The sequence below is a fragment of the Sebastes umbrosus genome, chromosome 4 (genome assembly GCF_015220745.1).
Source record: "Sebastes umbrosus isolate fSebUmb1 chromosome 4, fSebUmb1.pri, whole genome shotgun sequence".
Lineage (NCBI taxonomy): Eukaryota > Metazoa > Chordata > Actinopteri > Perciformes > Sebastidae > Sebastes > Sebastes umbrosus.
The window spans coordinates 7,265,558-7,288,357 of record NC_051272.1 but is presented as its reverse complement, the minus strand read 5'-3'; the positions used below and the strand labels follow the sequence as shown (position 1 = coordinate 7,288,357).

The following is a 22,800-nucleotide window of genomic DNA, read 5'->3' as shown; positions in this document are numbered from 1 at the left end:
GATTTTTTTTTAATCCGGTAGCAAAAAGAAAATGCTGTTTATCATTTAAACGCCAGATAGACAAACCTGGAAGTACTTTATCTCCAGCTACAATAGGCCCATAATCAATAAAGAATAATGTAATACAAAAATATCATGCAATTATTTGAGCAGACTTTACTATAAAAACATAGTATGGATTATCATAAAATGTAGATATCATAGATATGATAAATAGATACATGTCCTCTGTATATCTTTGTCAAAAAATCCCAGAGACGAGCTCTCTAACATCTGACAAATTTATTTAGTGAAACGAGTGACCTGTTTTCGTCTACGTGATGTTATGAGCCAGCAGCTGTCACTCAGAGAATAAATGAGCTCTGACTTTTACCAGGGTCCGGCGCAGAACGCTTTCTGCTTGTGTGAGTTTATTCCCAATTTCTTTATAAGTTGGTTTCATATTTCCAGGAGAGCTTGCACATTCCACAGAGTTTATATCCATTTCGTCTTGACTTTGCTTACAGGAGCTGGCTAATTGTGTCATGAGACAGAGATAAATAAGAGAAGGTCATCTCTTATGTTATGTCATTTTTCTTTATCGGTAAGTGTTTGGAGTTACTTTACATTCTGAGGGTAATTTGCAGTGCTGAGACTTAGCAAAGTCGTATATCTCAGAAAAATTTCCATCAGATCCAAACTGCGTTAGTTGTTTTTTATGATTTACTATTTGAATAATAAATATAACAGCACATTCAAATCAGCTTTACAACCACATTTTGGTTTCAGTATGTCATACTGCATGCTAGGGCTGAAACGATTATTTTCATTGTCAATTAATCTGTCGATTATTTTCACGATTAATCAATTAGTTTGTTCTATAAAATGTCAGAAAATGGTGAAAAATGTCGACCAGTGTTTCCCAAAGCCCAAGACGACGTCCTCAAATATCTTGTTTTGTCCACAACTCAAAAACATTCAGTTTACTGTCATAGAGGAGTAAAGAAACCAGAAAATATTCACATTTAAGAAGCTGGAATCAGATAATTCTTTTATTTTATTTTTTTAAATACTCCAACCAATTAATCAATTATCAAAAAAGTTGGTGCTTAATTTAGTATTTGAAAACTAATTAATTAATCGATTAATTGTTGCAGCTCTACTGCACACACTGTAGATTGTCTATTGTATGTACTGCGCTGTGTTTTAGTCTTTTTTTATACTTTACATCACAGCTAATCATTGTGCGAGCCACACTGTTGTATTTTAGAAATGTTATTATTAGGGCTGTCAATCGATTCAAATATTTAATCGTGATTAATCACATTATTGTCCATAGTTAACCACGATTAATCGCACATTTTCTATCTGTTAAAAATGTACCTTAAAGTGAGATTTGTCAAGTATTTAATACTCTTATCAACATGGGAGTGGGCAAATATGCTGCTTTATGCAAATATATGTATATATTTATTATTGGAAATCATTAAACAACACAAAACAATGACAAATATTGTCCAGAAACCCTCACAGGTACTGCATTTAGCATAAAAAAATATGCTCAAATCATAACATGGCAAACTGCAGCCCAACAGACAACAAAAGCTGTCAGTGTGCTGACTTGACTATGACTTGCCCCAAACTGCATGTGATTATCATAAAGTGGGCATGTCTGTAAAGGGGAGACTCGTGTGTACCCATAGAACCCATTTTCATTCACACATCTTGAGGTCAGAGGTCAAGGGACCCCTTTGAAAATGGCCATGACAGTTTTTCCTCACCAAAATTTAGCGTAAGTTTGGAGCATTGTTTAGCCTAGTTTCATATGATGCCAGTATCTTCACTCTAGCTTTAAAACTGAGCCTGCTACCACCTAACCTAATTAGTGGCGTTACAACGAATTTACGTTAACGTTTTATTATCCCGTTAACTTTGACAGCCCTAGTTATTATATTTCCCGGCAGCAACTGGCTTCTATTAATTGATATGATATAAAAATCAATCACTCTTGAATCTTGCTTGAGCTGTCAGTCTGCGTTCATTTTTATCAAAGTTACATACTTTTTGTACTACGTAAATTGCATTACCATACCATGATAATATAACACTGACAAAAAATAACGCAGACTTGATGTTCACTGGGATCAATTACACAACTCAAGCAAGTTTCACCAGTCTGCTGATTCATTCTCAAACATAAATGAATGGAAACCAATGGCTGTCCAAAGTCCAAAAATCTAAAACTGTACAGCATGCATTCAAAAAATGGTCAGCAAAAATTGTAGCCAAAACCTGCATGCAAACTGTTATGGTCCTTTAATGCATTTGAGGAAAGCACTTGGAGGGATTTGGATACAAAACGTCTCCCCGCCAGGCAACATTTGCTGACTTGAGGTCAGGCTGGCAGGGCCGTCCGGGCTGAGAGAGACATTCTTCATCTTATCTAAATGTGCGGTGGAGCACTCATTTCACCAGGCAATGGATTGTGGATGTCTTAGGTTACATGTAATTTACCCATAACCCAAAAGTAAACAAATGTAATGAAGACTGGTGGACGATGGTTTCACAATATCATTTCAGAAGCAGTAGTTGAAGAGAAGGACTCTGGGCAAATCTGAACTAGTGTCAAACAAAACAACACTATAGTGACACGATATATACGGGACTTTTATGTCACCTGTCTTTTCATGTTGTATGTGCAATACAAATGTGAATTCTCCAGCATCACAATTGTGTAATGACAGTTTGATGACAGAAAACACCCCCCTTGGTGTCCCCCAGAGAGACGATGCTCTTGGGTTTCACAACAGCCCCCCGAGTGGACAGGACCACCGCATCTCTGGCATGCGCCACTCTCCAAGACAAAAATCCCCACCAGCTCGCGTACAGTCAAAACACACCCTCCAGACATGTGCAAGTGAAAGATAGGAGGAAAATAAATAGACAGACATGCATTTCCTGCCAGGGAGCCACTCTGCAGCTCTGACTATTTGTTTTGACATTCATTAAGTTATCATTTCCAGGCGGCGGGCCAGCGAGGAACCTCCGAGCCTGAGGTTCACCGCCTCCGGTCGGGCAGTGTTTGCGGACGGACGCCTTATAGCTCTCCAAATTCAAACACACAGACAAGGCCATTATAATCCACGACTGAAAATAAAGAAAACATCGTTCTAATTCTAACACCAATGTTTGTGCTCGGCTCAAAAAAGCAGTAATTTCAAGCCCACTGTTGGCGAGCGGGAGCTAAATATAGCCACAGAATGGGGAAAGTGCACTTAAATCTCTTCTGGGCTTTATTAAACGTTACTCTTAAAAGAGCACGGGAGAAGTGGAAAAAGTCTCTTCCCATGACTACAAACTATAATTACTATATTTTTTGTCAAGAGAGTAAGAACAACAGTTGAGCGTCCAAAGAAACATGAATCCGCAGACCTGTATTAAAAGGTCCTGGTTCTTATTTCCTGCCATCATTTGCATATGAAGCGTGCCATTTTGTTCCATGTGTTTTGTTGCTGGTTGGCTGCGATCACGTTCAGGCAGTGATACTTGAGCTGAATCAACACAATGGAACTGCCTGAAGATATTTGGGCTGGTCCAGCTCCTTTTGCTCTTAATTAATTCTCAGGACAGGGAGCTCGAGTTTTCAGCTGAGTGTAAAAGGAGCAGCTGCAGGGGGGATTCAGCGCATTATAAATACAAATAAAAAGAAAATAGCCTTTTAAGATTGAAATCTCTTAGTTTAAATCTTGGGTCATTACATTTGTGTTCACAAATGCATGTTAATACCACAACACAGGATGTTGTTAGCGAACGTTGCATCCAAATGAAGCATAAATATGCTCTCTTGAACTAGATGCACACATTCTTTGTAGGGATACGTATCAGAAAAGGGATAAATATCAAATGTATCTGCCTTTACGTTGCTCTGGGTGTTGTTGGTGACGTGCTTGTAGAAGAGTTTGTGTTTTACTTGTACACTTTGTCCCTCTTCTTGCCCCCTCCCCAGCCGCCGCTCAACTGCACAGGGTTTTCTCGGTGGGAGATGCGCTCCCTTTTGGACGGAGCAGACGAGACTCGCTGAGGAGATGGGACCTCCTTTCCTGGAGACAGAGAAGGAAAATACATCAGTGTCTCATATGTAAATTGAGCAGTGTGAGACCAATCCATTAGAGGCTTAAAATGCACACAATTTGTGCTATTTAAAACAATATATTTCACATTAAGCACTCATTTTGTACTCGTGTCAATCAGGGTTGGAAATTAGCACCAGACAAATGTTGGTAAAATATGAAAGTGGCTGCTAGATTTGCTTAACTAACCAACCAAAAAAACAATGGTAATCTATTGAATAGCTGATAGATTTTGAAATCCATCAGCCACTGTGGCAGGTGGACAAAAAAAGTTAATTTCCAACATTGGTGTCAATCGTGATCTTATTGGATTTTTGGTGACCAGGTCTGCTCTTTTTGTCTGCTCAGTCATTTTTATGGTCCTTGATAACATGGATTATCAATAATCATCATAAAAAAGGTTTCTAGATGAAACAAACAGTTGCTACAGCTGTCATAAAAGGAATTTATTAATTTTTGTACACCTGAGGATTTTTCCCTGGAGGTCAAAATGTGGTCTCATATTGTCTTTCAACTTTCTACCACGAAGTGCACGGCATTATCTGTACAATGTAAGTTTTTACCTTTGTGGTAAATTAAACATATGAATTGAAAATTGGCTCTCACAGTTGCTGTCATCACCTGCTAACCAGCCAATCAATATTGCCATTTATCAAAGCATTATGTGTTGTATTATTTCATAACTAAATCTGGAAGCTTTCCTATTGATTTCAGCAAGAAGCACAGAGATTGTTGCTTAAACCTAACAACAAGGAATTTGCAACTTCTGACCTTTTGAATTAATTCAATTTTGACTGTAGTTTGGTGTCTGTCTCAGGAGACTCGAGACAACACGATATTGAATCTCACCGTAAGGACTTAAGTCTGAGCAGGTGAGTTTTGTGTTTGTGTGCTTCGACTCCCAGGAGTGCTGTGTGCTGTATCAGAGGCCCTTTCCATTTCACCTGGGGATCAGCACAAAGCTTTTCAAACACGCAGTACAAAGGCAGCGCTTCGACCGGGCATGATGCGTTCCACGTGTAGGGCCCAGGACGGCGGTCTCCACGGCCGCCCCCACACAGGGAGCCAAACAGCGGGGAGGGCTCTGGAGGAGGTGGGGGGCCGTATCGCAGGTACTGACCCGGCTCCAAATATCTGCACAGCTGGCACACTGTATAGAATATCCATCCATCCACGAGTCATACCTAATCGCACCTCGAGTTTTTGATTTTACTCATATCCGTAGTGTAACGCTGTGCTTTTCCTCTCCTCATGGTTTGTGTAATGTGTTTATGGCCAGCTTTGGTGGCTAAATTTACTTCACTAAAGACTTTTGTCCAGTTTATCTGTTCTAAATCAAAAACCCAACGCAAAACTTGATGCACATGTTGCCAATTTCAACGCCAGTTGTGCAGTCATGCTATTAAATATACGGAGATGACAAAATGGCCACACAACCGCTGTGACCAAATGAATTGTTTTCAATCATTTTACTCCTATTAGAGCTGAACAGCGGGCAAAATTGAGAGAGCCGATATGCAACTTAAGTGGTTTCCTCTGCACACACAATGAAAATATTTTGTGGGCCTGGAAACGCGTTTTATGGCACCGTCCCAGCAAGTGGTGAGTATCGCATTGCAATAGGTTATAGAGTATTTATGTCGTCTTTACTGCAATGGCAATCTAAGTGAACCTTATCACCTTCACTTTGATGTATGCATGCCACTTCAGAAGCAAAGGATATACAACTTTTTGATAAATAATTTAGTTTTACTGGCTTGTGTGGGCTGACTATAGAAAGATTTTTATCAAAGAAGCTGCATTCTTATTTTCCTGATTCCCTGATTTCACCCAAATAGCCCATTTCCTCTGATAAGATGGGTTTTTGATGATGTAGCACAGAGACCGTTAGATGCCCTTTCCAAGTTTATGAAATACCTAATTGGCTTTTTGAGAAATGCTCTTGTCTTACACATACATTCATATTTCAATTTGCTCTAGACAATTTTGATAAGTGGTGTTTTCATCAGTGCAGACAAAGAGGCTTTCTTATTCCTGAAGAGGACAACGGTCTGTCTGCTTAGCACGACAACACTCGCTGCTCCTGCTGCACCTCGTGGAAATCATTTTGAAATCATCACCGGTATCCAATTTGGCTTCGTTAACGGGGACAGGGCTCTCCTTCACTTGGATTCCTGGACTTGTTTAATGTGGTCATCTGCCGTCAGCCTGTCAGTAGCATCTTTGTCACTCAAACTCCTGAGCCTCACGTCTCCTGACAGAAGGGCCAGTCATTCTTCACTGAAAGGACTTTTTTTTTTTTTTTTCCTACCCGTTTCCTGTCAGAGGAGAAATTCGCGGCACTCTGTCCCCGGCCCGACCTCTTGGCTCCCCTCCCCTCCCGAGGCAGCCGGCCGGTGGACTCGGTCTAGGCTGAATAAGCAGCAGCCTTTATCCCTGGCTCGGCGCACTCAGGCCTGTGTGACCCGAGACCCACGGGTGCAAGTATGCAAACATAGAAGCATCTGTACACACATGTGCTTAATGTACAGGTATATACACACACACATGTGCACACAAAGATATGCATAAAATCACAATCTATGATTTCTTCGGTTTAAGCATGACACTGCTGAGAAAGTTTGGCCCAAATATCAGTTCAGCTTAATAAGTGCCATAAATAATACATTTGCATAATATGTAGACCTACTGAATGTGTTACATAACTATGCTGTTATACCCTTATATATGTCTAAATCATATTATTTTTTTCTTAATTTCTTAATTTAAATTAAGCATTGGCAAATAAATGTCTCTATTACCATTTATCTGGATTACCAGTATTGTGAAAGAAGGTGAAAAACAGTCACTGACAAATTATTTACTTTATAGAGGACCTATTATGCTCATTTTCAAGTGCATACTTGTATTTGGGTTTTTTACTAGAACATGTTTACATGCTTTAATGTTCAATTTTCATATCTGCTCATAGCGACCTCTTTTCACCCTCTGTCTGAAACGCTCTGTTTTATCTATGTGTTACCTGGTGACATCACCACGTTACAGAAGAAAAGGCAGGGCTTCAATTGAGGCATTTCAGGCAGTTCAGGAGCAGTGTTTCTGTGGCGGAGAATAACTCCCTTTGCCGTGGACTTTGGGCTTTGTAACGTTGCAGACTTTTTACGTGCACAAAAAACTATATAACACACTAAAGGAAAGGGGAAAGCACAAAAGCATAATAGGTCCCATTTAAGAGGAAAGTTGAGACTTGTGTTTCAGAACATTTTATGAATGTTTTTTTCGGATTCTGCTCAAAGTTCAGTTCCCCATTAATGGGGTGATTTTGGGTGGAAAAACGTTCACAAGACTCACTTGCATGACCCAAAGAGTTTCTGCGAGGATAATTGCTCTCTTTGCAAGAAGCCTGGGCAGCTGAACTGTTGTTGGCCCACAATCCACTGGCGTGATGTAGACGTTCTGTATATCCTGGGTCAGCCTGCACGCACAACACACACAGAAACACACAAACACACACGAATGAGGCCCAATGTGACACGTCTCACGCAAGCAGTCCAGCATTTTGAGAAACATCCAACGACCAGCGGCTCTGCAGTCTGAACATATCTAAGAAACAGGAGGAAGGGGGCGGCTCCTCTTGCCAGTGATCATAACTCAAACTGCTCTACAACGGCGCAGGGAGACCTGCAGTTTCCCACTTCAAAGACCTCGCGAGCATCAGTATCGTTCACGGGTCCAGGCAAACTGCTCCAAAGTGACACTGCAAGTTAAATGAAGAAATTGCAGCCAGTTGATCCAATTGAACGTGTCACTGTGGAGCTGAAGCTCAGACTAACCGCCCCCCCCGCCTCCTTTAAATCCAAGCTGATGAGACAGACTCCAGGAGTGGGAACTTACAGCGCAGGACACGACTCTGACTGGTGAATGTAAATACTGCATACCTTCATATACAAGCAATTGCCCCCCAGAAAAGATTCAAATCAAGATTCACATGAAGTGAATGAACTGCAGGGAAAACAGGAGATGGGTGTACTCACCACGAGCTGCACTCTGCCTCCGTTCAGAACGTCTGGGCTGATCTCCGGTAAGAAATGCACGCTGGGGATAAGATGACAAAAAAAAGGCCAAACATTTGGGCCGTTAGCACTCTGCATCTTTTAATTCAGCAGTTTCCCCTCTTCGGTTCTATGCAATTACATATCATAAAATAAACACAGATGCCATGTATGATAATCTTAATGTCTATTTGTTACGTAGAGGGTAGCACAGGCCTACATGCTCACTGTCTCTGTTACAGTCACTCTGTTGATGTGTGTTTCAATATACAGTAGTTATACTGAAGTGTCAGCTCTTTCTCTTTTGGCATTTTGGGGATACTTTGACCTTTGGGATCAAAACAAATCAGTAATGCACAAATATTTGGATTTTACCACATTTCAAATTACCAGCTGATGAAGGTGAGAGAAATAAGGATGGATATTATAATTTTATAAAACTAGAAAAAGGCCACTTCAAAAATAAATAAAAAAAAAAAACAATGAATACAAGGTGTTTTTGCTTGTAATAAGTAAAAAGAAATCTGCCAATGAAACAAGTGAAATCTGCTTTGTAAGATTTCTTAAAATATGATGTAATATTTAGGCTTTTAATGATAAAAAAAAGACCTTGAAATTAGCTGGGAAAACTCGTTTTGAGCTACATTTCACTAGTATTAGGAAATGTGGTGTGTCATAATAAACTTGTAATGCTCAGAAGTAATTGTCTAATTACTAGTCAAAATATCTCATAAAACTTAATATAAGACACAATCACCTAACAAGTAACATATCAGTGAGATACAGGGACTTGTCTTTAGACAATGCATCTTGAATATCTTGCGTTTTTGCAGCGTAAAACCGACCCACCACTGTTAAAAAAAAGTGATTACTAGAAATAAAAATCAAAGTCTCCCTCAACTCAAAAATGTGTTTTACTTATTGTTACTTCACTGGGACATTTGACCTTCACTGCGCAGAATGATGCATGACCAGAAATTCAAATTCATCTGCCGAAGGGGGAAAGTATCACTTTAAATCTGAGTTCAACAGGTGTACGTCAGAGCAGGATTTGTGACATCACAACTAGTTTGGAAGCCAATCATGGTCCAGCGTGCAACTTACAGTGTGATGTGAAACTCAATACCATCTCGATACACACACACATACTGAGAATTTACTTTTTAATGAGGTAGGAAATATCTTGTGTCTAGCAGCATGAAAAATTTGTTTGCATTATTCAGTGAGGTAGAAGGAGGAGATGTATTTTGGAAAAAAACATTTGAGCCATATTAACATATCTGGAGGGGGTCTTTGAGAAATTATTCCAATATTGATGGCAGATAATCAAAGGATCAGTTTACCTAAATTACAGAAACATATTACCATATTAGCCATGCAAATAGTTTTGGTTTTATTTTCCCAAGTTTTGAGGTATCTGTCTCTGAGATTTCTGCCATCTCCTCAATAAAACAGAAGTCAATTTACATTAAAATGTTTGATTTTGATCAAATAAAACAGCAAAGTGTCTTTCCAGAAACAATGTCCCAGTTACACTGGATAGCTGTAAAATCACAGACACAGATATTTAAAATCCTTAACAAATAAATGCAAAATTATATGTATGGTTAGATATTACATAGGGTAAATAAGTAAAAAAAATATCTGTAATTTGGTGAAGCGAACCTTTTCAAGCAATTGTAGATACACAACACACCACCTACACAACCTTATGAGCCTCACCTCTCTGGGTCGCTGTCTGGGTGAGCAGCCTGGGTGTGCAGCCACTGCTGAGCTCGTTCCTGCTTCACTCGCTCCACCTTCTCCGCCTGCTGAAGGCCCAGCTCAGCCTCTCCAACTGCACTCAACACAAAAAATCAAATAAACGTCACAGGCGATTCTTTTTTTTTTTTTTTTTTTAAACTCCTCGTCGTAACATTCTTGATGACAATGGTAATAAAGAATGAGTGAGCTGTTTAATCAGCGAAAGTTGTGGGGAAGGTGGCGGTGGTTTCTAAATGACAAGAGGTGTAATCAATACTGCAGTGAAGGAGTTGTGTTAACAGATGCTCACCAGAGTACAAGCTTAACAAATAAACAGCTCATGGGTCTGATCGGTAGCCACGTCTGACATGTTTCACTGGAATTACAGCTGGCCAGGGTTCCCAGCACTGGCAGAGATCAGTGGTCAAAACTCCCAGCGTTTGTGTTTGGGCTTAAGGTGGTGTATTTGTTTGGAGGACTCAGGGGCATTACTATAATAGATTTATAGTTGCTGAAAGAAGCAACAGGAGAGGATCTACTTTTTTTAAACAATTGCGGTTCTTTGTTAAAATTGAATCCAAGCAATGTTCCAACGGTTTGTTAAAAACAGAAATCTGAAAGGCTGCTGATTTACGAGTTAAGCTGAAATCCTATAATAAGGTCGTAATTCAGAGTAAACATTTATGTTGCGCTGACAGTAATGCTGCTGTAGATGGGTGTGAACTGATAATGAATTTTGACAGCCCAATGCTGGAACTAATGATGCATTTATTTAAGCCATTTACTTGCTTTTGCCGAGCTGTAAAAAGGGAGAGAAAAAGCTTTACAGTTTTCATGGGTTAATTGAGAAGCCCCACTAAAAACGTCAAGTGATAGATGCTTCCCCCCGGGGCAGCAAAGGCCAGGAAACGGCTACTCGCACTTCCCAAAGCTGAAAATACACAGAGAGAGAAAGAGAGAGACAGGGCACCGGCAGAAAAACACTCAGAGAAGTGTGTTTTTAAACAGCATTTGCTCTCTTGAGTATTGTTTATAGCACTCCAAACAAGGGTTCTGTACTGCCTCATTCATTATCATACGATGCTGTATGGATAGATCAAAAGTTGCAAGGACGATAAATTCGAGGTGAATGCATGAATGGTGGAATACACGGTGATACAAGATGAGCACCATGAAAAAAGTTCACATTTATGTTTCACTCCAGTAGCACAGAGCGACTCTCCTCTTCAAATTCCCCCCTCTGAAATCTCCACTAAAGCCCCATCCTGACCCCTTCCAACCTCCTGAATCCCCCTCCAGTACTCCTCCAGGACATCAGGAGGGGGCCTGTAGGAGTCATGCCTGTTAAGAGGGGCTCTTAAGCACATTAAGCGGTCTCGTCTCTGCTGAGGAGGGGAGAGAGCTCTGACTTAATATCAGAGAGAGTTGGGGAGGAGGAGGAGGAGGGTGGAGGCTTTGGCCTGCAGCAAACCAGAGCTGAACGAGAGACACAGTGCTGGCACTTTGGAGCCTATACTGCTCCAACCTTACTGCAGAAAACAAACAACACGGGGTCAGGCAGTAGATCAGGACCAGTGTGGACCCTAATAAGAAATGAAATGGTGCCGTGGAGGAGTTGATGACCTTCAGTGTGTTCCAATCCGCGTACTTCTGTACTTTCACTTACTACTTTGAGTGCATAAGTGCGTTCACACTGCGAAGTACGGCAAAATGCAGTGCACTCAAAGTACCCGGATGTTGTACTCAAAACGGTCAGATCGTTGAGTGTGGAACGCTGGACACTTTCCACACTCAACTGTCGCCATCTTGGCTACGTAGCGGAAGGGGCGGAGCCACGACCACTTTTCAAACAAACGTAGATAACAGAATAAAACAATACAATACCTAAACATACCGGTGCATTTTCAGCCAACACGAGAACACATCGTAGGCGTAGGCGACGACATTGGAAACGTAATTTCCACTCTGCTTTAATTTTTTTTCAGAAGATATTTTGGCGGGTAGCGAGCCGCGGTCAAATGTTGCGATCGTCATTTCCGGTTAGTGCGCCGCACTGTATTCGATTTGAGACAACCCTACCCCGCTGAAATTTACGCACTACCCAAGTGAGTACAGAGTGCACAAAGTGCACTACATTGAAGTGTACTTCTGGAAGTACATGGATTGGGACCCACTCCTTGTGCTTTTGTTAGTGAGCATCCTGAACAGTTCTAGTGAAAGTAAATGCTGAGATGAACCATAGACTGTATATAAGAAGTGGACGTAGTCACCGTGACTTCACCCATTGGTTTGTTGTACGAATTCTCAGATGTACATCACTTTGGACAAAAGCATCCGCTAAATAAAATTGTAGTATTGTAGAACCGAATGCTGACATTTCTAGGCAACCAAAATGGTGCAATTAACATCCATGAACTGTTAACACACTGTGAAAGGGTTAAAGTTCTAAGATGAAAACACGGACAACTCCCAGACCGGACAACGCCGTGGTAGCGACCTGTCAATCCACACCCTAAAGCATCCCCTGCTTTATTGTCTATTTGACTCTAAATGGGACCATCATTTACTAAATGAACATCATGCTGTATTGAAGAAGACTTGAAACTAGCGATTGAGACCATAAACTCATGTTTACAATGTTTACTGAGGTAATAAATCAAGTGAGAAGTAGGCTCATTTTCTCATCGACTTCTATACAATCAGACTTCTTTTTGCAACCAGAGGAGTCGCCCCCTGCTGGCTATTAGAAAGAATGCAGGTTTAACGCACTTCCGCATTGGCTTCACTTTTCAGACCCGGAGGTTGTCCACTGCAAGAAATACAAGCAGTCAGACAATCAGGTTGTAAACAAGCCAAAAGTTTTTTAGCAGTCCCAGATTATTTAACCACTTTATTTATTCGTAACCTCGTTTACCTGTAATGTTGGTAATAATTCTGCTTCGCACAGTAAGACTGCGTGCATACACATCTACAGCAAGTATGGTAAATCAGCAAGCAAGTTGAACCACAAAGTCAGTCTGTGAGAGATGTTTACAAGTTTTAAGGTCTCAGTATGCTTAAAACAAACTAGTGTGACGTGTCCTCTAACCGTGTCTAAAGGCAAAAGTCTTTTCCAAATGTGGAATGTGAAGCAAAAAGCCTGCCATCATAGAAAGAGAAGAGACGCAAGAAATCTAACTATAAAGCCTTTAAATATTTTTTGCATATCTCGAGCACTGTTCATCCGACCAACTTCACGATTGCCAGGTGTACTGCATGGGGACTAAAGAGAGTGGGTTTTTTTTAAATTTGGTGCAATTCAATATTAATAAACTTTGAAAAGTCCAGCATGTCGTCTGCAGCGGGCAAACCACTCACTTTTGCTGCTGGATCCTGGATATAGCCTGCGAAAGCTACATGGATGCTGATTATCGTTACAACCAAACTTTTCTTCACTTCCCTGGAGTCAACGAGCACGAGTGGATAGCCTACAGGAACAGCAGCAGCAAGCAGCAACGCCTCAGGTATACACAAATATTCAGCCCGTTCTGAAGAGGCATGTTTTGAACGAGCACTGCACTAGTCCTACAAATAGTGATAACACTTCTGGATTGGATTGGACAATGTCTCCTTAAAAACATTCATAGTGTTGCACTCAGTTATACAAACAAAGTGACGGAAGTAGTTGAAAAAAAGGGAGCTTGAGAGAGAAGTTCAAGCCCTGCCTACTTTCTCACTTCTGAACATCTGGCCAATCATCTCAAATGAGGTGATTGTTGGATTGCCTGTTTTGTTAACATGTTCTCATCCCAACTCTTCACATACGGATGCTTTGTCAGACCCTTGGCGCCACTTTATGGTGACAGTAAACATGTGCTTCACATTGTGAATTCAAATGAAAACGCCTACGTCGAGGCAACAAACTCATTTAAAGAACTCAAGGGTTGGGCTTAAAATAACTATGTTTGTAAAGTGAAAATGAAACTTAACGTTGTGAACACAGAATATAAATGAAGAGCACGAACAGCGTTCTCCTGGATGAAAGCCCTGTGTTTGTTGGATGCATCTATCTCCCCTCCCACCCACTCTATGTGTGTTTTTTCGCTCTGAGCTCTGTGCGTTTACTGTTGCCACAGATGGGTTGACATTGTAGTCAATGGAACGCCTGGTGCGTCTCATACAGGCGCTAAAGGGTGCCTTGTGCGTCGGCATCACACGTCGACGGCCGTGACAAGGCATCGGTATTTCACGCCCTGGGAATGAGAACAGGTTGGTTTTGGAAAGTAAAAAAAAATGGTTGGACACCCCCCAATTTTGCTGTCTCAAAGGGGGTTTAAAACGCTGTTAGATGACTATTATATAAACTATAAAGTATTCTACAAACAATCCGATAAGATCGGTATTTGATGCATACTGAGGCCTTTACCGTTAACTTTTGCTTTCTTTTCTTGGCTAAGCTTTGTTTAAGCTACAAACATAAAACCCCAAAATATAACCAAGTTGTGCACTGAAAATATCCTTTTATCATTAGACACAGGTATTATAAAACAAGATTTCTCTACTATGTAAAAACTCAGCTTTGAAGAGAAAATATTAAAATGCCGTGTCATGTTAATGGTCAGGATACAGAGACTTGGCAGACTTGCTCTTGGCTCGCAATTGTCTTATGAAGTCTTGAACTAAACCGGCCCTAAAGAGCATGAAACTTGACTTTAGACTCACTCTGACGGATTTGAAACTTTCTCCATAAGACTTAAAAACAGCTAAGCTATGGCTAACCCTTACCTTGTTTTGTATTGCATCGTGAAAACTGTATTGAGAGCCCTGTTTTCATGGCATTTGCAGAGTGGAAGAAGAATCAGAGCGTGTCTGAAATTTGAGGATCCTAACTCTGTATTTTTAGTGTCTCTGTGTGACTCAGACTGCTGCCCAACTCTACATTGGCTTTGCATGTTTCTGCCTTAAGTGTGCCAGTGCATCTCAAACATATACTATGAGGAGAGAGCTCGGCTGCCTGAGATAAATAGAAGCTCTGAGATTACCGGGGATGAAATTGAATGCATATGAATGGTGGTAAATAGTCTGCCATCAAGTTATTTTGGATGATGGATGATAAACAAGATGATTGTGTTTCAGTTGGACTTTGTAGATGACTTGAAGTGTGAAATCGAGTTAAGTGCTCAGGAGGTAGGGGTTCCAGGCTGGAATAAAAATATATACCCTCGTGTGCCTCTGACATGAGGACGGATGTTTGGTGGGGTTGGATCGCAGTTTGGATGGAAGGAGGAGGTTGGAAGGGGGTGTGTGTGCCTGGGGGGGTTGAGTGGAAGGCGTTGGTGGAAAGTAAGAGGAGAAACAAGGAGAAACGCTCGGAGGCATACAACATCTTGAACATCTGCAGCACCCAGACACTTGATGATACAAAACCATCAAAAAAAAAAAAAGGGACATGTATTTCTATATTTTTTGCCTCTAAAAGAAAATGTTTTATGGCTCTGCTCCACTCTCTCCCTCTCTATCTCCCTCTCCGGGTATGTAAGCTGATACCCATTTCAAGTGGGTTACTCATGTCCAGCACATCCACACAAAGAGCCCGGATAAAATAAACACGCCGCGTCGGATATCTTGGAAAGAATCTGTCATGGGTTTGGGGCTAATCACCTCCAGAAGGGGCTTGACTCAAAGCCTGAAACGTTAGCCCCTGTCGGGGAGCGCTGGCTGGGCCGGGCTGGGCTGGCTAGTCCCCGGGCACTGGGGATGGATCCGGAGGAGGGGGTGCCTCCCACAGGTCAGGACCAGGGGAATAAGAGGGGAGGCTGGCTTGGGCCCGTTTACAGAAACTTGCCACGACATACCACCTCTGCCGTCGCCGCAGCCTCGCGGTCATCCTGTAAAAAGGCAGCAGGAGCCGTCTCCTCCAGAACCGAGCTGGTTAGAGTTACGCATTTTACAGGAACCCTCTCAGAAAAGCGACTGAGGACACGGGGTATTAAGCAGAGAGGGGAGGGTGATGTTCTAACCAGTGACCCCCGTTACTTTATCAGCTGATGTAGCCGCTTCACTTCATCGCTCCAGAACACCAGTCCTGTTTGATGAATTATCAAGAAAAGGGTGGAGAAGAGAGATAAGCATATTGGAAAGAACCACAACTGGAAATATTGTTGTAACGTAATAGGTCATTTGGATGGAAGCGGTCCTCGACTGCCAGTTGGCTGAGAGCTTATCCACAGCTTTATTGTGCTCAGACACGACTTTAGAGTCAGCAATCGCAGTGTTGGAAACTTGACATAATACACCTGCAGTTCAAAATAAACACTTATGCTGTCATACTCAAAATCAGCTTTTCATGTTAAATAAATTATCAGACAAAAAGTTATTAATGGGGAAAAAAAATCAACTGCCATCGCTGCCAAATGTTAAGTTTGTCCATCATTGTCTGATGAAAGTGCATTGTGAGTTTGGCAATTCACTGAAAAATATTTAAAAGATTCTTAAGAATCTTTGAAAACATTAAAATAAGTTGTTGCTTGATCTTTGGCTGCACAGCAATGAATCAGTTTTAAGGGAAACGAGGCAACTCCTTCACAACTATTCTACAAACAAATTACTAAAGCGATCCACCCAAAACAGATAAAGCGGAACGAAAAACATCCCAAAGTTTAAGGTACGATCTGTTTCCTTTTTAAAAAAACACTGTAACATGAAATGACAAGCAAACATACTGTATTTCTCCACAGCTAATTAAGGGGTATTTCATGCTTATGGCAGCATTGGACTTGGACCAGTCACTTCACTGCCTGCTGGCAAACGCTGCTGTTACAGCGTCCCTGTGACTGCTGGATGACCGCGAGCGCCGTGCTCTCTGGATGTGAGGCCTTGACCCCGGTGGGTGGGGGTGGGGGTGGGGTGCAGAGGAAAGATGGAGACAGGCATGATAAAAGCAGACTCCCCCCCCCCTGTCCTCCCTCCTGCCCTCCCTCCCGGCTCTTCCCTCCCTTTTAAGTCTGGCTGTGGACGTCACAATGCCAAATCATCTCTCCACCTCAGGGCAGGGCAGGAGGCCACAGCAGGAAAGATGGAGGGAGAAGTTGGCCTCTTCTCGGACTATCAAACTACTTTACACCACGGTCAACCTGTTAACTCTTTTGACGATTGTTTTACTATCCATAACAATAAGAATTAAGTCTTACGGAAGAAAGAATGTCATCTGTGATAAGTTAAAACCTGTTTGGTTATGTGAAACCATTTATACAAACAGCTTCAGAAACATGCAGGTACACGGTTGTTGTTGTTTCTTAAGTTTGGGACAGCAGACCGTATATAAGAAGTGGATGTAGTCACTGTGACATCACCCATTGATTTGTGGATTGCCGTTTTGAAGCCTCGAGTTCGTCATATTGGCCGTCGCCATCTAATTTTTTTCCAACCGGAAGTGACACAAGAGGAGCTAAGTACGACCAAACGCTGAATAAGACATTTTTAGGTGACCAAAATGTTATAATTAACTTTCATGAACTGAAAACACACTGTGAAAGGGTTAAAGTTCTAAGATGAAAACACGGACAACTCCCAGACCGGACAACGCCGTGGTAGCGACCTGTCAATCCACACCCTAAAGCATCCCCTGCTTTATTGTCTATTTGACTCTAAATGAGACCATAATTTACGAAACGAACATCATGGTGTATTGAAGAAGACTTGAAACTAGCAATGGGGACCATAAACTCATGTTTACAATGTTTACTGAGGTAATAAATCAAGTGAGAAGTAGGCTCATTTTCTCATAGACTTCTATACAATCAGACTTCTTTTTGCAACCAGAGGAGTCGCCCCCTGCTGGCTATTAGAAAGAAAGCAAGTTTAAGGCACTTCAACATTGGCTTCACTTCTCAGACCCTGGAGTTGCCCACTGTTTGGGACCAGTGAAATAGCACCTACATTTAAAGAGAAATTCCAGTTTCATACAACCTGGGTGTTATTTTTGTATGTGCAGTTTTGGCAATAATTTCTCTTGATGATAAAAAACAAATGTGTGATTTCTTACTGCTAATGCTTCTGGTCCAGAAACATGACAGACTGTCAGACTTCATTGAAGTAATATCACTGTGTTGCCAGATCTCAACAACATTAGTGAGTTTATGTTATTCTCACTGATAGAAACAATTGCCAAAACTATGAAAATAATAATAATGAAGTAATATAATAAAGTATTGTAATATATCTGTATTTTCTTCAGTTTGAGTTGAGTTTCCAGTCTCAAGTGTAACGCTCTGGTCTGTACAGATGTTCATGTCAGACTAATACCCCTTTTCCACCAAAATTAGCGTGTATATGCAGGTTTTTTAAACACTGGAAAACCCACAAAAATTAGGCAATAGACTCTTTTCCCATTGCCAATAGACTAGTATGCCTTTCTGTTTTTTTTCTGGCGTTTGTATGTTTGTTAGTGTATCTGTTACTTATTCAGTCTCTCTTTCAAACTCTCAAATTAGAGTTGGTGATTGTTGGAACAGTTGAAAGACTAACAAAGATGGTTTTGATGAGATTTATTTTGTTTCTGTCAAGTTTGAATGAAGTGTGTTTTACAATGATCAGTGAGGTAAAATTACTGTTTCTGTCAATGGAGTTTGGTGGCTTTGAGGAGAGCATAACGGCTGTTTCTTTTCACATTCAACTCTCTGAATTAAGTGTTTATTTCGACCAAACCAGAGTTGGTGATTGTTGGAACAATGGAAAGACTAACAAAGATGGTTTTGATGAGTTTTATTTTGTTTCTGTTGAGACTGAATGAAATGTGTTTCGATGATCAGCGGGGTAAAATTACTGTTTTCTGACTGGAGTCTGGAAGCTTTGAGGAGAGCCAGGTAATTGTGTTTTGTATGTTTATAAATTATAATACTTGTCCAAATCCCTGTTGATTTTATTTATTATATATTATATATTCACTTCAACGCGCGTCACACAGCATCGCACCGGAAAAGGGGCGAAAATTAGCGTGTCCACCCGGCCGGGTGTCACGTATCCATCACTGCCAATCGGAGATGGAGCCGATAAATACCTGTGACTACTGCACAGTCATTTGTACGGGGAATGAATCCCTATTGTAACTTCTACCACTGAAAACAAAAGCCAGATGTTAGTGGGTGGTAGTGGGGTTTTTGTCCAGTGGGAAGGGGGCTTTAGAAAGCTGAATTTACAGGTGTTACCGCAGGTTTACAAAATGTGTCTCAGGTCTCAATTCCTACCTTTTCTATCATTCCTGTTGAGTTGTGCTGGCCTGTTTCGTGCCTCAACTGGAGCCAGCTGGTAACTGCAGTTTCTGAACAAGGCAAGACGGACGGAGGGATCTAGCAGAGAGAGAGAGAGAGAGAGAGAGAAAGGGTCAAAGAAGGACAAGGCAGGCCTAAAACCAGAAGCAGAAGACCAGGACCAAACATTTGGAAAATTTTAGAACAGCGCTCTGGTTCCACTGAGGCAGATGCCATTAGGGGTTAGTGCCGACATAGACCTGTGTGTCGGTGGAGCAAGATGACAAGAGCCCTGCTATTGGAATCATGCATTTGCAATTGTGATCAAAGAGCAGCCTCCCTCTACATGACCGTGGCATGATAATCGTGGCAGGACTACTGTTTCTTGGTGCAGAGCGGAGGTGAGGTCACCTTTCACTGCAGCCGCACTCAACCACTACAATGAATCGGAACGCAAGTCATCACGGGACGACTTGTCGAGAGGTTTCTTGGCAATAGTTATTTCCTTTGCAGGCTCTCAAATAAGGCCCAATAAGAGGCGACAGGTCCTGGCTTCTGCTGTCTGTTATGGCTCGTTAACATACGCGGGGTGGAAAGGTTCACCGCCGAAGCACGGTTGAAGGAACAAAGACGAGAATGAAGAGAGGCAAAAACAAGAGTGTGGGTTTTTCCCTTTTCAAATGGTATGAAAATGGATTTATGTCCTAACAGCAGTTTCTTCCATATTGTGAGGGGTATTCGGTGTTAAAAGATTAGGAATGAGGAGACAGGAAGACACATTAGTTCAGGTGTAGAAGGATTACTGAACAAAGGGAGCTTTGTATTTGAGGCCATTTAAGAAATTAAAACGAGAGCTTCTGACCAGCCCTCATAAACGGTATATTTCTTCATATAATATATGAAAACTGTTCTATTAAACCTGAAAAAAGGGAAGAGGTGTTTCTGTTATTTAGCCTACCCTCATTGATATAAATCAGGTAGACAAAATAATAAAAACACTGACAGGTGGCGGTGGTATAACGCAATTCAACAGCACCAAAAACTGCCGCCTCCAAAATGACCATACAGTTGTATCAACACCTCTCTGCTACAGTTTCAGCAGTACTATAAACTTCACCTAAACTTTAGCTAGGCGTACCTAATAAACTAACAACTAACAAGCATATATCTATAATAATCTGTTCTACACACACTCACCCCTATGTTTCTTCTGCCGTTGCGTCGTTGACTTCATCTTCTGAGCTCTCTTGAGCATCAGAAGAGCCGTGTGGCTGTCGGTGAAACCCCTGGAGACAACAAGGACAAGACGTGTCACACACAAAATCCCATTCAACGAAATAACAAAACACACATGCCCATCGAACAGAAGACACAGTGTGTGATAAGACGGTGATTTACCATTCTTCCACAATCTTTTCTGATCTTTCAGAGAGACCGCTGAGCACTGAGGTTGAAGCAGGAGATTTGCTTCTGAAATCATAAAGAGATTAATGTCCTTAAAAAAGGATATCATGACACGCAGAAATTTACAAATGTATGTTTTCTAATATGAACCATACATTTTTATTAACCATCATATTTATATGCCATTAACCATGACATAAGTATGTTAAATATTGTATATTATATAATTTAGATATGTGTCGTCATTGTCTGAAAATCAATTTATATCTAATTTCAACATAATTGTATCATGGTAGATTTTGTGTATCGCTTGTTTAACATTATGTGTTTAATATTGTGTTATTCATGTTTGTTTAATTGTTTTTATTGTACTTTAATACATACTTTGAGGTCGCCTACACTTTGATACTGGAGCAAATACTATTTCATGTCCTTTGTGTACTGAGGAAGGACAGTAAACAATCTTGCATCTAATGGTGTTCTTAGTCATTTGCTTTGGATTGACTACATATGAATATTTCAATGTCAGTGTCGTATGAATGTCATCTAGGTACAGTATAATAAAAGTGAGAATATGCCATTGTGATGGCAGCCAATAATTTGGCGGTGGGTTGTTCTACCTGTTGGAGCTCTCAGGGGAGACTCTCTGTCTAGCAGAGTCCATGTGTTCTCCAGAAACCCAGGCCTGCTTTGGCCTCCAAACCAGTGGTGGTGGGAGGATGTACTGGGAGGGTTCAGGAAAGTGGCAAGGAGGCTGGAACAAATACACAAATCAATGTCAGCAATAATTAACAGCTCTTATCACTTTATTTGATTAGTAGATTCTTAATAGCTTAAACAAAAGTATACACAGCAGCCGAGGAGTTTTTAATTTACTGGAGTGATTATTTACAATTATATTCAAAATTTTAACTTAGGAAACTTCTGCCAGAGTAAAAATTGACTTTGAGGTGTGTTCAGAAGGTTGTGATGCTGGAGCTCTAAATGGAAAAATAGAGTTTAAGCTCTGTCAACATACAGATCCCAATATATGTTGAAAATATGGGAAAATGAAATATGATGTATACAATAATGTCCACTCACATTTAACTCAAGTGCATGTTTTCTTTTGAGGTATTTGGCTGACACAGTTTTAACTCAAGGAATGCTCCTAGCTAAGTCAAACTAACAGCTTAATTACTCTCCAGGTCCCGTTTTGTCTTTGTGGGAGCGCTAAATTGTTCATCCCCGCCTTTGATGTGTACCTCAGTGTCAACACATTGAGGCCGGCCATGACGGCAGCTGCACCGCATCAGCTGGCGTAAACCGGCCACCATGATGTACAGCGCTGAGCACGCTCCAAAGAAAAGATCCAAAGAGAGGTAAATGAAGAAAAAAAAAAACAGGACGACTGTCCGCCAGCATGAAAAATTACATCTGCTGGTGCAGAGCAACCTTCAGCCCTCCAGGAAATAATCTTGTTTTTCAAGAGGGTAAATTTAAAGATCAATCAGGGAGAGTGAGACAAATCCTGGAGGGGGCGATAACCAAGATGAGAAAGGGACAAGGCAAGAAAATAACTCTTCCAGTGACATCACACAGGGACTGCTAATTCCCAAAATCCACTGGCCACTTCCACTATAACACAGCTCACCAGGTTTTAAGAATATTACAGAACGTCCCGGTACAGTTTCTTTACCTTCAGAGATGGTGGCTGCTCTGACAAAGGGTAACGTCTGGAAGGTGAGTCCTCAGAAAGCGGCAAGGTCCAGTGTTTCTCCAGCGCTGCCTTTTTGAAAATAAAAAGATTTTATATAAATGTATTTATGCCGAGTACTTCATACTCTAATATGCTGCTTTATGCAAATGTTTGTCTATATCTATTAATGGAAATCAATGAACACAACAAAACAATGGCAAAAATTGTCCAGAAACCCTCACAGGTACTGCATTTAGCATAAAAAAATATGTTCAAATCATAACATAACATGGTCTGTGTGTCAGTGTGCTGACTTGACTATGACTTGCCCCAAACGGCATGTGATTATCATAAAGTGTGCATGTCTGTAAAGAAGAGACTCGTGGGTACCCATAGAACCCATTTTCATTCACATATCTTGAGTCGGAGGTCAAGGGACACCTTTGAAAATGGCCATGACTGTTTTTCCTCGCCAAAATTGAGCGTTATCTAGCCTCCGTCGCAATAAGTTAGCATGACATGGTTGGTACCAATGGATTCCTTAGGTTTTCTAGTTTAATATGATGCCAGGATCTAACTTTAAAATT

The 22,800-nt window shown here is 41.1% G+C and overlaps 1 protein-coding gene across 2 annotated transcripts in view; it reads right to left on the bottom strand.

Annotated features, from left to right (window-relative positions):
• Positions 1 to 2,280: 2,280 nt before the first annotated feature.
• Positions 2,281 to 22,800, bottom strand: part of lrriq1 (leucine-rich repeats and IQ motif containing 1) — a 46,892-nt gene continuing 26,372 nt past the window's right edge. For both annotated transcript variants that reach the window (XM_037768655.1, XM_037768656.1), the window contains 9 exons: positions 22,214 to 22,303; positions 21,156 to 21,289; positions 20,530 to 20,601; positions 20,329 to 20,417; positions 19,129 to 19,230; positions 9,884 to 9,998; positions 8,144 to 8,204; positions 7,461 to 7,584; positions 2,281 to 4,079 (listed from right to left, as the gene is read on the bottom strand). In XM_037768655.1, coding sequence (XP_037624583.1) covers positions 3,946 to 4,079; positions 7,461 to 7,584; positions 8,144 to 8,204; positions 9,884 to 9,998; positions 19,129 to 19,230; positions 20,329 to 20,417; positions 20,530 to 20,601; positions 21,156 to 21,289; positions 22,214 to 22,303 — 921 coding nt within the window. In that variant the 3' untranslated portion in view covers positions 2,281 to 3,945. The remainder of the gene's footprint in view (positions 4,080 to 7,460; positions 7,585 to 8,143; positions 8,205 to 9,883; positions 9,999 to 19,128; positions 19,231 to 20,328; positions 20,418 to 20,529; positions 20,602 to 21,155; positions 21,290 to 22,213; positions 22,304 to 22,800) is intronic.